The sequence below is a fragment of the Salvelinus alpinus genome, chromosome 24 (genome assembly GCF_045679555.1).
Source record: "Salvelinus alpinus chromosome 24, SLU_Salpinus.1, whole genome shotgun sequence".
Taxonomy (NCBI): domain Eukaryota; kingdom Metazoa; phylum Chordata; class Actinopteri; order Salmoniformes; family Salmonidae; genus Salvelinus; species Salvelinus alpinus.
The window spans coordinates 4792484-4807578 of record NC_092109.1 but is presented as its reverse complement, the minus strand read 5'-3'; the positions used below and the strand labels follow the sequence as shown (position 1 = coordinate 4807578).

The 15095-nt window shown below is 42.3% G+C and overlaps 2 protein-coding genes and 1 non-coding gene across 3 annotated transcripts; 1 reads left to right on the top strand and 2 right to left on the bottom strand.

The window, feature by feature from the left end:
- The first annotated feature begins 1740 nt into the window (after window positions 1-1740).
- Window positions 1741-4193, top strand: LOC139551739 (histone H2A.V-like). The gene is made up of 5 exons (XM_071363048.1): window positions 1741-2012; window positions 3044-3121; window positions 3241-3354; window positions 3501-3630; window positions 3779-4193. Exons 1-5 carry the CDS (start codon window positions 2010-2012, stop codon window positions 3838-3840), a joined length of 387 nt encoding a protein of 128 aa, XP_071219149.1. The 5' UTR covers window positions 1741-2009; the 3' UTR covers window positions 3841-4193.
- A 992-nt stretch (window positions 4194-5185) lies between these two features.
- Window positions 5186-6460, bottom strand: LOC139551683 (homeobox protein vex1-like). Its single transcript, XM_071362958.1, has 3 exons — window positions 6169-6460; window positions 5602-5852; window positions 5186-5500 (listed from the first exon to the last, which is right to left on the bottom strand). The coding sequence occupies exons 1-3, from the start codon at window positions 6458-6460 to the stop codon at window positions 5186-5188; spliced, it is 858 nt and encodes a 285-aa protein (XP_071219059.1).
- A 1180-nt stretch (window positions 6461-7640) lies between these two features.
- LOC139552896 (U7 small nuclear RNA) lies at window positions 7641-7695 on the bottom strand. The gene has a single exon (XR_011670557.1). It is a non-coding gene; the product is annotated as a U7 small nuclear RNA (small nuclear RNA).
- Window positions 7696-15095: the final 7400 nt, after the last annotated feature.

Below are 15095 nucleotides of genomic sequence, written 5' to 3'. Positions count from 1 at the left end.
TGCTCAAGTATTTAACCTGGGTTTGGCAGCATCAAAGGTGAACAAGTGAGAGGGGAATAGAGTGACATAGGATTCAGGGAGGTCAGATTTATTGGTAGTGTGGTGGCTGAAGGGAGTTTTCTTCATACAATGTAACGCTATGAGCATCTGGAAAAGCACAATATAAATCCCATCATTATTCATTTAAAAACCTAAGTACAAATGTGGCATACTCATTCTGAATATCACTGGAAAAGAAGACTAAACAATGTAAGACATTATCTCTCACAATTCATATAAACTCATTTATATGGATTATGTAGTTTAAACTTGTCCATGCAAAATACTTTTTGTTATTTCATCTTAATTTACATGTAATTCTACACTACTGTAGGCCTACCAGACTGACTAACTTCAATGGGGTAGGGACCACTGAGCTACACTACATGACCAAAAGTATGTGGGCACCTGCTCATCGAACATCTCATTCCAAAATCATGGGCATTAATATGGAGTTGGTCCCCCCTTTGCTGCTATAACAGCCTCCACTCGTCTGGGAAGGCTTTCCACTAGTTGTTGGAACATTGCTGTGGGGACTTGCTTCCATTCAGCCACAAGGGCATTAGTGAGGTTGGGCACTGATGTTGGGCAATTAGGCGTTCCAATTCATCCCAAAGGTGTTCGATGGGGTTGAGGTCAGGGCTCTGTGCAGGCCAGTCAAGTTCATCCACATCGATCTCGAAAAAAACATTTCTGTATGGATCTCGCTTTGTGCACGGGGGCATTGTCATGCTGAAACAGGAAAGAGCCTTCCCCAAACTGTTGCCACAAAGTTGAAGCACATAATTGTCTAGAATGTCATTGTATGCTGAAGCATTAAGATTTCCCTTCCTGGAACTAAGGGGCCTAGCCCGAACTGTGAAAAGCAGCCCCAGACCATTATTCCTCCTCCACCAAACTTTACAGTTGGCACTGTTCGGGCAGGTAGCATTCTCCTGGCATCCGCCAAACCCAGATTCGTCCGTCGGACTGCCAGATGGTGAAGTGAGATTCATCACTCCAGAGAACTCGTTTCCACTGCTCCAGGGTCCAATGGCAGCGAGCTTTACACCACTCCAGCTGACTCTTGGCATTGTGCATGGTGATCTTAGCCTTGTGTGCAGTTTGGAACTCAGTTGTGAGTGTTGCAACCAAGGATAGAAGATTTTTACTAGCTATGCGCTTCAGCACTCGGTGGTCCCACTTCGCAGATGAGCCGCTGTTGCTCCTAGACGATTCCACTTCACAATAACAGCACTTACAGTTGACCAGGGCAGCTCTAGTGTAACGGATGTGAAATGGCTAGCTAGTTAGCGGTGGTGCGCGCCAATAGCCTTTCAATTGGTGACGTCACTTGCTCTGAGACCTTGAAGTAGTGGTTCCCCTTGCTCTGCAAGGACCGTGGCTTTTGTGGAGCGATGGGTAACGATGCTTCGTGGGTGACTGTTGTTGATGTGTGCAGAGGGTCTCCGGTTCGCGCCCGGGGCGGGGCGAGGGGACAGACTAAAGTTAAACTGTTACACTAGCAGGGCAGAAATTTGACAAACTCACTTGTTGGAAAGGTGACATGCCAAGACGGTACCATTGAATGGCTGTGTGCTCGAATCTATACACCTGTCAGCAACGGGTTTGGCTGAAATAGCCAAATCCACTAATTTGAAGGGGTGTCCACATACTTTTGTATATATAGTGTATATTATTATATTAAGAACAGTAGGGACGCCCTAAGCATCACGAATAGCACGGACTGCAGTAGTGCTATTTCTCTGGCATTTATACTATCACAAAGCGTCCAATCCAGTTGCAGAGATGAGTATACACTGTACAAACACTATTGCAATTGGTTGAAGAGACTGTTCGAACCAATAAACAGAGACTCTATTGGTTGGCTCTGAAAGCTCTCCTCATTCATTTGCTTGCCTTTTTTGTTCTTCATCGGGTTTATTGTTTTTCTCGGTTTGGAAATACAACAGGGAAAACTCAACGGCGACATGGTAACGAGTTTAAAAATATATATTTTATGTACGTTGTCTGTATTATAGGACAGCTGATCGTAAATGTCATTACATTTTAGCACTGATATGCTAAACTGGCTAGTAAGAGTAACTAGAATTCACGATTGCAAGCTTGATGCGTGCGAAATAGGACGTCGACGAACATTCGAAAACTAACGAAAGAGTGCCATCTAGCTACATTTACGCCACCTGGCTTACAACCGACTTGCTTCTCATGCTTTTTCAAACATATGTATCTAATATACGTTAAGTCCCGTCTCTTTCTGATGTAATATTCCAAGATTTTCGCAAAGTTTGGATTGTTTATTGAAGTACCTAGCTACGGTAACTAACGTTAGTTACCTTCTCCTTGCCTTAGCACTGTTAGCTAACTACAGTAACGTTAGCACTACCTGCTGTGGTAGCAAGCTACAAATGTACCAATATATATTTCAGTTTTAGCGTGATACCTAAACCATTCTTCCGTCGTATTTGTATTGTAGTTAGCTATAGAAAGGCATATTTAGGCTTTTTTTTGTTTTCAAAATTGTAGTGAATTGTCTTAGCGAGAACTCAAATGACAGTGCCAGTTACATAGCTAACGTTATGAATCGGAAATGGTCCTTTATCTTTCAGTTGGTGGAGAGAAGTGTGTGTGTGATGAATCGGATTACTGTAATGACCAGTTGCATGTGCCTTCGGTTTGCTTGAAGTTACATTTACATTTTAGCTAGTCATTTGGCAGACGCTCTTATACAGAGCGACTTACTGGAACAATTATTAAGTGCCTTGCTCAAGAGGATTCGAACCAGAGACCTTCTGGTTACTGGCCCAATGCTCTTAACCACTAGGCTACAAAAATAAATTGGAGATTTTTAGTGTATTAATCATTTTTCTTTTGTGCACCTACACCATCTTGTTCAGCTTGGCCACAGTTATAAATCGCGTTGAGAAGAAAAAAAGTCAAAGAAAACACATTTAATCACATTCATGCATCAGCCATTTCACTGAATCTCGTTGTCACTTTCCAGGCAGGAGGAAAAGCTGGAAAGGACAGTGGCAAAGCCAAGGCGAAGTCTGTGTCTCGCTCCCAAAGGGCTGGACTCCAGGCATGTACCTACATCTCTTTTCCCCAGGTTTTCTCTGTTGTATCAGTCACAAGTGAATCCTGCAACACAGATAAATGGGCAACTTCTACCTAGAGCATTTCTGACTGTGTGTGTTGTAGTTCCCGGTAGGTCGTATCCACAGACACCTGAAGACCCGGACCACCAGCCACGGCAGAGTGGGAGCCACCGCAGCAGTATACAGCGCCGCCATCTTGGAGTACCTCACGGCTGAGGTGAGATGTTTTTATTTAACCATATATATATATCTTTTTTTTTAAGGAGGCTCATTGAGGGCTCTGATGGAGGTCAATCAAGCAGGTTTTTACTCCAACTCTACCCTAATGGGCAAAGACTGAGACTAATGTTGTGTCACTCTCAGGTGTTGGAGTTGGCAGGGAATGCCTCCAAGGATCTGAAGGTGAAGCGTATCACTCCGCGTCACTTACAGTTGGCCATCCGCGGAGATGAGGAATTGGACTCACTCATCAAGGCCACCATCGCTGGAGGAGGTGAGTTTTAACCTCTTGGATTGGATTCATGTATTGGTCTTCCAGGAACTCAGTGTTTTACATTACATGGGGGCAAACACCTCTTCGCCTACCAATGTGTAGCAATAGCATCACACATTCATAATGTCCCTTTCTCTCCCTCCTGCAGGTGTAATTCCTCACATCCACAAGTCTCTGATTGGAAAGAAGGGCCAGCAGAAGACTGCATAGAGGAAGTGACCTCACACCACCAGGAATTTTATTTTATTTATTTAACTAGGCAAGTCAGGAAGGAAAAGGGGAGCCATATTGATTTTGTTTTGCGTATTTGTTTGAGTAATTTTGTAACCGTAGTTGTAGTCTTTCGAGGGAGATGTGTAGTCTGAGGTATGTGTTGGTTTGTACTGTTTTAAAGGTGGAAGGTGGGGTGTTTAGTGAAGTTTAGATGTTTTTTTTCTGACAAGAAACTTGTACATAGACCAACAAATGCTGAAGTTCTTGTCATGTTCTGAAAAAATTTGCGTTGATTGGATTTTGCTCCAAAAGTGTTTTATACTTACAAAGTTTAAAACTCTTTTAAACAACCTGTGTCTGTTATTTTAGTCATCATATGATTTCTTATTTAGCTTTGACCTGGCTTAACTTCAGAGATACAGTAGTTCTGAGATTATTTAATTGTATTCGGTGGAGACAGAAGGTTGTGACTTTGTTGGGGGGGGGGAAATTGGACAGATTTTTATTTAACTAGGCAAGCCAGTTAAGAACAAACTCTTATTTACAATGATAGCCAAACCCGGACAACGCTGGGCCAATTGTGCACCGCCCTATGGGACTCCCAATCACAGCTGGATGTGATACAGCCTGGATTCAAACCAGTGACCGTAGGGATTTTTTTGCACTGAGATGCAGTGCCTTAGACTGCTGCGCCACTCAGGAGCCCAATGAAATAGATTTGGGTGTATCGTTTGTTTTGAAAAATTATTACATTTTCACAACAAATTCATGTGTGGACTATCTTTCTCTCTTTTATGGATTGTGTGCATTAGCTGCGTACTGACTCATCCACACAGTATAGCAGGTTCTTTGTTGGGCACTAGGTGGCCAATTGTAAACTGGTTGGAGCTATTGAGGTGTTTGAAATTATTCTACAACAAAAACGGTCAATTTTCAGGCAATGGGATTATGTTTTTTATTTTATTTTCACACAATACTTACAAATATATAAATCAAGTGGATGAACTGATTTATAATGCAATTGAAAACAAACGTTCATTTTATCCACACTTTTATACAGCTGCCACATGCCTTAAAACCGATACAATAAAACTATTAACAATTTTATACTTAAATAGAATTTACAGCATGACAAAAGGAGAGCAGAAACACATTCATTATTGCTCTCTACCCTGAGTGGAGAAATTCACAATTTCACCACTGATTTAACCAGCTTTTTCTGTAGTCAATACATTACATGAGAAGTGGAAGCAAGTGAAAATGTATTGGGATGCGTCTGTTCGCTAGTCTAAAGTAGTTGCCTTAAAACAACTTTAGACTATTGAGATATCATCCAAAAGTTTTAATACTGGTGAGTGTAAGGCTGGTAGGACACAGTAGTGGGCATCACCAGGCCTGGGAGGCTGGAGTACTGGTAGAAAGAGTCCAGGGGGAGGCTGGGTAGGGCTGGACTGGCTGTGGATGAGCTGTAGTGTGGGTGGAGGTATGGGGTGGCAGCGCCCCCCTCTGCTTCTGCGTGGTAGGGGCCAGGGTGGTAGACATGTAGCTCGGGGTAGTGCAGCAGGTGAGAGGCTACTTTAGCCTGGCACGCTTGGGCAAGAGCGTCCTGGACCATCCTCTTCATCCTCATACGCCTGTTCTGGAACCAGTTACGGATCTGAGGAGAAACAGACAGGCGTTTAAGACAGCGATCAAATAAACCTTTGATAACCATTGCAATAGAGTCCCTATATGTATTTGTGTCTCTGCATTGCCTACCTGTTTGTCTGAGAGGTTGAGTTTCTTGCAGAGCTCGACCTTGTCCCGAGTTCCTAGGTAAGCGTTCCTCTTGAAGGCCCTCTCCAGACTGTTGATCTGCTCCGCTGTGTAGGCTGTACGTGGCCGCCTCCCCGTAGGGGGAGAAGATGAGCCATCCAGGGGGGTGGTTGGGGTGAGGGAGCGCCCGCCCTCACTCTCGTACCCTGACGTTTCCCCCTCTGTTCCACTAATGAAGTCAGTCTCAGCCACTACTGAAGAAAGAGGGAGAAGAGAATTCAAATCGATCCATATGCTATATCATAGTGGTTTCCAAAACTTTTGTGTTCTCTGAACCTTTCAAACACAACCATGTCTCCAGACATCAACTCAGTCTGAAGTGAGTCCTAACTATAGCGCTTTCAGCACTATAAGAGCAAAATCAGATGTAGCTATTTCTAAAGAATTCTGTTAATTCAGTCAACACATAGCTCAAAACACACCCAGAAACAACAGACACACTATTTCAATGAATGTATGGTTCCCATGTAAACTCAGATCCTGAGTTGATTTGAGGGAGAGTGAACCTACCTTGGTGCTTGTGGTGGAGGGGGCTACTCTTAGCTGTCTCAGAGCCTTCCAGGCTGGGATTGCTGTGTAGGATGAGCCCGTGTCCTCTCCTCACCTGGTTCTCTGTCTGGTTCTCTTGATTCTTAGGTCTCGGTCGGCAGTAGAACCCAGGCAAGCTCTCAGGGTGGGTCCCAGAGGTGCTGGTGGGTCCAGCCGCAACGGATGTCCAGGAAGAGGAGGGAGGCGAGGGGCTCGTGCTGCCCGATGTCCGACTACTCTGGGCCAGCCACTCAATGGAGAAATGTCCCCTCATGGTTGGATGATGGAAATATCCAACAAAATTAACCAAAATCCTGTTGTTAGGTTGGAAAAACGTGTTCTTTTGGATGGATAGAATCTAATGCATCTTATCCTTCAGGTTCCAGAAATGCAGACAAAGTTCTCAGAGCTGGGTCCAGTGAAGAGTGTGTGTGTGTGAGTGTGTTCTCTCTCAGTGGGTGATTGTCCTGATAAATGGAGTAATGATCTTAGTCTCAGCTATAGAGTCAGTATTTATGCAGGGCATACCTCCTCATTTACAACTCACTCAGCTCAGGATCAAAGAACACATCCTTCCCTCCCTTCTTCCCTCCCTCCTTCAGTTTTCACAACTGCAGAAATTAAGATGTCTCAATCGGCCTGAATGAGGCCATTACCCGCTGGCTCCAGTGAGTCTGGAGAGCCCCCCCACCACACACAATCACATCCTTACTGTCCTCACCTCCTCTCTCAATCAGGGTTGTGCTCAATTCGAATTTAATTCAGTGATTTGAATTTGAAATTCAGAAATGAAAAAAGGTTTTAAATAAATAGCCTCTACTTTACAGTTCATTGAGAAGTCATTGAAAATAAATGCCCTTTTTTCAATTATTGATTTGTAACTGTTAGTTTACTTCCGAATTGAGCCCGCCCAACCCTGCTCTCAATATAGCCCCATCTGTGTATTAGTGTGTGTGTGTGTGTGTGTGTGTGAGAGAGAGAGCTCATTACTTCATCCTGAGAATTCATCATGTATTCTCAAATAACATTGTATATTCACTTCCTTTAACATTAAATATTTTCCTCCTACTCCTCGGCTCTACCCATGGAATGAAAATAATAGGAATATCATTAACTCTTCCAATAACACCCATTCTCGTGTATTTGGTAATATCAAATTATAGTATCACTTCATACATTCCATGATCTGTCCTGTTGATGCTACCCACATGAAACAAATATTATAGTTTATACTATGGTAGGAATAGCATAGTATTCACAGTAGTATTTTTGCAGACTTTACTGTAGTATTTACAGTATACTATAGTATAAATACTGTAGTAAAATTGTTTTTGCTTATACTATAGTAATTACTGTAGCGTTTTTGCAGATTGTAGTTTACTTTAGTATTTACTGTAGTGTTTTTGGGGACATTACTGAAGTGTTTTTGCTTTATTCTCTTTAACTTAGAAGTGGAGGGCTTTCTCCTTGAGGAAACCTACTGGAGAAATACTAAAAGTGCAAATGTTCCATAATCTGTAGGTAGAGAGGTGACACTGGGTTCTGAACGGAGAGTTCAGCACTTCTGCTCTTTTCTATAACCTGTAGGGAACACAATATGGTCTATACTTAGCGTGTAGGTTTCTCACTTATGGGTGGCACAAATTGGGATATAAGGGAGAGTGGAATAGGAATACAGTATTTTCTACATTGTGTAAATAATAGTGAAGACATCAAAACTATGAAATAACACACGGAATCATGTAGAAACCAAAAAAGTGTTAAACAAATCTAAATAGATTTTATATTTGAGGTTCTTCAAAGTAGCCACCCTTTGCCTTGATGACAGCTTTGCACACTCTTGGTATTCTCTCAACCAGCTTCATGAGGAATGCTTTTCCAACAGTCTTGAAGGAGGTCCCACAAAGACACTGCGGTTGGAACCAACAATCTCAAATTTGGACTCATCAGACCAAAGGACAGATTTCCACCGGTCTAATGTCCATTGCTCGTGTTTCTTGATCCGAGCAAGTGTCTTCTTATATTGGTGTAGTTTAGAAGTGGATTCTTTGCAACAATTTGACCATGAAGGCCTGATTCACGCAGTCTCCTCTGAACAGTTGATGTTGAGATGTATCTGTTACTTGAACTCAGTGAAGCATTTATTTGGGCTGCAATCTGAGGTGCAGTTAACTATAATGAACATATCTTCTGCAGCAGAGGTAAATCTGGACTTTTTACCAAATAGGCCTATCTTCTGTATACCACCCCTACCTTGTCACAACTCAACTGATTGGCTCAAATGCATTACAAAGGAAAGAAATTCCACAAATTAACTTTTAACAAGGCACACCTGTTAATTGAAATGCATTCCAGGTTGAGAGAATGCCAAGAGTGTGCAGAGCAAAGGGTGGCTACTTGAAGAATATCAAATATCAAATATATTTTGATTTGTTTAACACTTTTTGGGTTACTACTTGATTCCACATGTGTTATTTCATAGTTTTAGTGTCTTCACTATTATTCTACAATGTAGAAAATTGAAAATAAATAAAAACCCTTGAATGAGTTGGTGTATCCAAACGTTTCACTGGTATTGTATGCAAATTAAATACTGTAGTATTTACTATAGTTATCCCCCCAAAAATATGTTGTTTTTTGTGTGGATAATACTGTAATATATACTAAAGTATTCTACAGTATACACTCTAAAAAGAAAAGATTCCTGGAGTATCCTTGAGGGGTTATTCAAATTAAAACTGTGGGGGAAGCCATATAAGTTCTTCAAAGAACCCCTTTTAATGGATCCTCAAAGAACCTTTTGAAGAACCTTTTGGGGTTTATTTTTGAACTAAGTTATTATTATTAATGATAATAATATGCATAACAATAACAACAATAACCCTATTTTAGTTCTCAGTGTTTATTATGATTTTAGTGGTAAAGCAGAATTTAGAAATCCAAATATGGGGTAAACTCCCAACAAAGCCCCAAGTCCAATAGATATATCCTCTGGTGTGTTGATGTTATTGTGTTCATGTTCTCTGTATCCATAGACAGAATGATTTTACAGTGTATGGTGATCGAGCAGGTATCCTGTTATATTCATCAGAGGTGTAGGAAGGGTGAAGTCTGTGAATCCCAAAATATTGAATTATACAGATGATTAATAAAACACATGACAGTATTCATACTTTGGTTTTTGTGGTGAATGTGAATGGAAAAATATGTTTTTATAATGGTTTTCATACACATATCCTGTCCATAATGTTTATGGAGGTTTATTTGATATTAATTGAAGAGGTAAGGGAGGAGGATAGTAAATGTGATCTGCATAATATACCAATAGCAGTTGACATAGCTTTGTATGCCTCCTTGTATGTATACCTACAGACACAAAAGTGAGCTAGCTGTTCAGTCATCTACACCCAATACAGCTAGCCTTCAACATATTCTTATAGCCTACATATTCTTACCTCTATTTTGATTAATATCCATTGAATCTGTTTTAGAAAGACTTGCACAAATATGAAAAGATAGATCCAGGCTGCATCACATCCGGCCGTGATTGGGAGTCCCATAGGGCGTCGCACAATTGGCCCAGCTTCGTCCGGGTTGGGCCGGTGTAGGCTGTCATTGTAAATAAGAATTTGTTCTTAACTGACTTGCCTAGTTAATGAAAGGTTAAATAAAAAATAAAAAATAAAAAAGATGGTATCATCATAAAACAATGTCAATTTAGATCATACAAGGGACAAACTTACATTTTTCAGTTAAATGCCTTCAACTGCTGTCCTTTCAAATTCAAATCCAAATGTTTCAGTTGGGCAGTTAGGTTCCTGCAAGAACCCCCACCAAGTAAGGAGGTTCCTCGATGAACCCCACCTCCTATGGGCTTCTTGGAAGAACCTTTTGGGGGCTATTTTCAGTGCCAAGAACCCTAAGGTTCTTCAAAGAACTTTGAGGATCTTAGAAGAATCCTTGTTGAACCCCTAATTTTTAGAGTGTACTACAAAATGATATACTAAGCACTACACATGATCAACATGATAGCATTATAGTATTCTACAGTATACTACATAATTCTATAGTAAGTACTGTAGTATTCTATAGTAAACTGTAGTATTGTTTATGTGGGTATAGGCCTACTGTAAGTCATTCAACCATTGAAGATAGATATGCCTTTAACCAGTTGGATGGTGACCAGGCTTGATTGGTTTAACATAATGCAATGATGGCTGATCTGCCTGATGATTGTTGTCTAATAATTCTCATTCTCATTTGATCTGTCTCTGATGAGAGAAACAGGACTGACAGTTCTGATGATTGGGTTTTTGTTGATTTGTTTGCGCAAAAATGTGTTGATCCCCTTGGTCTACGATATACACTACCGGTCAAAAGTTTTAGAACACCTACTCATTCAAGGGTCTTTCTTTATGATGGACTCGTTTCTCTTTGCTTATATGAGCTGTTCTTGCCATAATATGGACTTGGTATTTTACCAAATATGGCTATCTTCTGTATACCCCCTCTACCTTGTCACAACACAACTGATAGGCTCAAACACATTAAGAAGGAAAGAAATTCCACAAATTAACTTTTAACAAGGCACACCTGTTAATTGAAATGCATTACAGATGTGTCACGGCCGTCGAATGAAGAGGACCAAAGCGCAGCGTTGTCAGCGTACATATTCCTTTTTATTAGGATGACGCCAATAAACAATACAAAACAACCGTGAAGCTTAGGGCTATGTGCCACAAACAAAGTTAACTGCCCACAAAGAAAGGAGGGAAAAGGGCTACCTAAGTATGGTTCCCAATCAGAGACAATGATAGACAGCTGTCCCAGATTGAGAACCATGGAAATACAAAATCGGAGAAAAACAAAACATAGAATGCCCACCCCAAATCACACCCTGACCAAACCAAAATAGAGACATAAAAAGGCTCTCTAAGGTCAGGGTGTGACAAGATGACTATCTCATGAAGCTAGTTTAGAGAATGCCAAGAGTGTGCAAAGCTGTCATCAAGCCAAAGGGTGGCTCTCAAATATAAAATATATTTTGATTTGTTTAACACTTTTTTGGTTACTACATGATTCCATATGTGTTAATTCATAGTTTTGATGTCTTCACTATTATTATACAATGTAGAAAATAGTAAAAATTAAGAAAAACCCTCGAATGAGTAGGTGTTTAAAACTTTTGACCGGTAGTGTTGGCCTAGTTGGCCTAGTGTTAAAATGTAAATTACAGTCACAAATATTAGGCTACTGAACGGTGGTATCGCTAAAAACGTTGAATTATAAAACTGTCCTTCAATCAACCACATCACTGTTTTACATTATAGAAACTATTTCCCGTTTAATAGTGTCCCATTATGGAGTTGTGAGAGGCTACTAAACGCGATTTCTGTCTCGACGGTCGCCTCGAGACTTCCCTGTCAATCGGGAATGTGAGTATCAAAGAACCGCGGCCCTCTGAAGTGACCAGTCTACGTTAATGACCAATTAGCAACACTACACCGAGAGCCATGGCGCGCGGAGACAGCCGTCTGGCGGTGGCGAAGTGGAGAGATAGAGCGCAGCAGCCCCCGGATCCATTCCACCCACCGGTCGAAATAACAGTAAGTCATTATCTTATCAATGGTTCAGTTTGTGATTGAGCGGATTAATCCCTAACACAATGTATCACTCACTCAGTCACTCTGCATATTATACATGCCACCCACTCCCTCCCCCACCCCTGTCTTCCAAGACGCAGTGGAGGAGATAGGCTAGCCTACTTCACAGCTTTGGTCTTTCAGAAAAGACAGGACCGTTTAGTCTGTTATCAGCCATAAAGGCGACCGATTGACTTGATCCCCTGATCCTTATTTTAACACTGAAAGAGAGACAATGGGCTGAATGAGGCTGGAAGAAACCCAGCTGAAGCACGAATCCACAGCAGCGCGTCACCGCTCCTGCCTCCAAACCCATCTTCACTGCATAGTGCGCATATGGCCAAGTTCGCTCCCTGCCTGGCAGAAAGTGGGAGTTTTGTAAAGTAACCTAATACTGTTTAAAAATAGGTTTGGAATATATACTGGTTCTTACATTTTAAATACATCGTTTTCTAATTAAATGGTATGCTTTAAATGGATAGGTGGCCAGTAGGCCTACTATAGGCTTGTTCACCACATACACCACATGAACATTCTCGAACATCTCATTCAAAAATCAAGGGCATTAATATGGAGTTGGTCCCCCCCCCCCTCCTAGGCTTTCCCCTAGATGTTGGAACATTGCTGCGGGGACTTGCTTCCATTCAGCATTAGTGAGGTCAGGCACTGATCTTGGACGATTCGGCCTGGCTCGCAGTCAGCGTTACAATTCATCCCAAAGGCGTTCAATGGGGTTGAGGTCAAGGCTCTGTGCAGGCCAGTCAAGTTCTTCCACATCGCCGAAACAGGAAAGGGCCTTCCACAAACTGTTGCCAAAAGTTGGAAGCACAGAATCGTCTAGAATGTCATTGTCTGCTGTAACATTAAGATTTCCCTTCACTGGAACTAAGAGGCCTAGCCCGAACCATGAAAAACAGCCCCAGACCATTATTCCCCCTCCACCAAACTTTACAGTTGGCACTATGCATTGGGACAGGTATATTCTCCTGGCATCCGCCAAACCCAGATTCGTCCGTTGGACTGCCAGATGGTGAATCGGGATTTGTCCCTGCTCCAGAATCAAATGGTGGCGAGCTTTACACGACTCCAGCCGACGCTTGGCATTGCGTATGGTGATCTTAGACTTGGGTGCGGCTGCTCGGCCATGGAAACCGATTTCATGAAGCTCCTGATGAACAGTTCTTGTGCTGACGTTGCTTCCAGAGGCAACTTGGAACTCGGTAGTGAGTGTTGCAACCGAGGACAGATGATTTTTACATGCTTCATCACTCGGCGATCCCGTTCTATGAGCTTGTGTGGCCTACCAATTCGCTGCTGAGCCGTTGTTGCTCCTAGACGTTTCCACTTACAGTTGACCGCAGCAGCTTTTTATCAAATTTTATGAACTGACTTGTTGGAAAGGGTGCATCCTATGAAGGTGCCACATTGAAAGACACTGAGTTCTTTAGTAAGGCCAATCTACTGCCAATATTTGTCTACGAAGATTGCATGGCTGTGTGCTCAATTTTATACACCTGTCAGCAACAAGTGTGGCTGAAATAGAAATAGAGTTAAGAAAATATTTACTAAATAAACTAGTGTAAAATGTTTTATAAAAAGTAACACAAAAAATAACAATAACGAGGTTATATACAGGGGGTACTGGTACCGAGTCAATGGGCAGAGGTACAAGTTAGTCAAGGTAATTTGTACATGTAGGTAGGGGTAAAAGGACTATGCATAGATAATAAACAGTGAGTAGCAGCAGTGTAAAAACAAAAATAGTCCGGGTGGCTACTTGATTAATTGTCTTATGGTCTTATGTCTTAGAAGCTGTCAAGGTGCCTTTTGGACCTCGACTTGGCTCTCCGGTACTGCTTGCCGTGCTGTAGCAGAGAGAACAGTCTATGACTTGGAGCCTTTGACACCGCCTAGTATATAGGTCCTGGATGGCAGGAAGTTTGGCCCCAGTGTTGTACTGGGCCGTAAGCACTACCCTCTGTAAAGCCTTACAGTCGGTTGCTGAATAGTTGCCAGAGCAGCCGGCGATGCAACCGGTCAGGAGGCTCTCGATGGTGCAGCTGTAGAACATTTTGAGGATCTGGGGACACGTGCCAAATCTTTTCAGTCTCCTGAGGGGGAAAAGGTGCTGTTGTGCCATCTTCACAACTGTCTTGTTGTGTTTGGACCATGATAGTTTGTTGGTGATGTGGACACCAAGAAACTTAAAACTCTTGACCTGCTCCACTACAGCCCTGTCGTTGTTAATGGGGGCCTGTTCAGCCCTCCTTTTCATATAGTCCACGATCAGCTCCTTTGTCTTGCTCACATTGAGGGAGAGGTGGTTGTCCTGGCACCACACTGGCAGGTCTAGGACCTCCCTATAGTCTGTCTCATCGTTGTCGGTGATCAGGCCTACATCTGCTGTGTCGCCAAGCAAACTTAATGATGGTGTTGGAGTCATGCTTGGCCACGCAGTCATGGGTGAACAGGGAGTACAGGAGGGGACTAAGCACGTACCCCTGAGGGGCCCAAGTGTTGAGGATTAGCATGTCAGATGTGTTGTTGCCTACCCTTACCACCTGGGGGCAGCCCGACAGGAAGTCCAGGATCAATTTGCAGAGGGAAGTGTTTAGTCCCAGGGTCCTTAGCTTAGTGATTAGCTTTGTGGGCACTATGGTGTTGAACGCTGAGCTGTAGTCAATGAACAGCATTCTCACGTTGGTGTTCCATTTGTTCAGGTGGGAAAGGGCAGTGTGGAGTGCGATTGACATTGCGTAATTTGTGGATCTGTTGGGGCGGTATGCGAATTGGAGTGGGTCTAAGGTTTCCGGGATGATGGTGTTGATGTGAGCCATGACCAGCCTTTCAAAGCACTTCATGGCTACCGACATGAGTGCTACAAAGCGGTAGTCATTTTAGGCAGGTTACCTTCGCTTTCTTGGGCACAGGGGTGTCCGCATACTTTTATATAGTGTAGGAGCTGCATTGCTGTTCAAAAATTGTCTTTATTAATGCAAGCAATACGTGTCTATAGTCACTCTTTGGTAATTAAAAAGGATAAAGCATGGGATCCCCTGGCGTAAAGGACATTGGATACTGTAGATTCTAGACTGTATTATTTTTGGTTCAACACTGTTCAATATTGTATTGCAGAAACATATGTATAAGGATTGTATGTGCAGTCTAGGGAGCTTGATTGGCATGATTGATAGCTTGATTAACATGGCTACACACACATTCACATAAACACACACACGTACACACGCACACACACACAGAGAATGT

Bases quoted from the DNA above. Each gene is read 5' to 3' on its own strand.
- LOC139551739 (XM_071363048.1), top strand. The intron at 3,122-3,240 runs GCATGTACCTAC...TGTGTGTTGTAG, and splicing joins CCCAAAGGGCTGGACTCCAG to TTCCCGGTAGGTCGTATCCA. The intron at 3,631-3,778 runs GTGAGTTTTAAC...TCCCTCCTGCAG, and splicing joins GGCCACCATCGCTGGAGGAG to GTGTAATTCCTCACATCCAC.
- LOC139551683 (XM_071362958.1), bottom strand. From the start codon at position 6,460: ATGAGGGGACATTTCTCCATTGAGTGGCTGGCCCAGAGTAGTCGGACA. The intron at 5,853-6,168 runs GTAGGTTCACTC...CTCTTTCTTCAG, and splicing joins CCTCCACCACAAGCACCAAG to TAGTGGCTGAGACTGACTTC. The intron at 5,501-5,601 runs GTAGGCAATGCA...GTTTCTCCTCAG, and splicing joins TCAACCTCTCAGACAAACAG to ATCCGTAACTGGTTCCAGAA.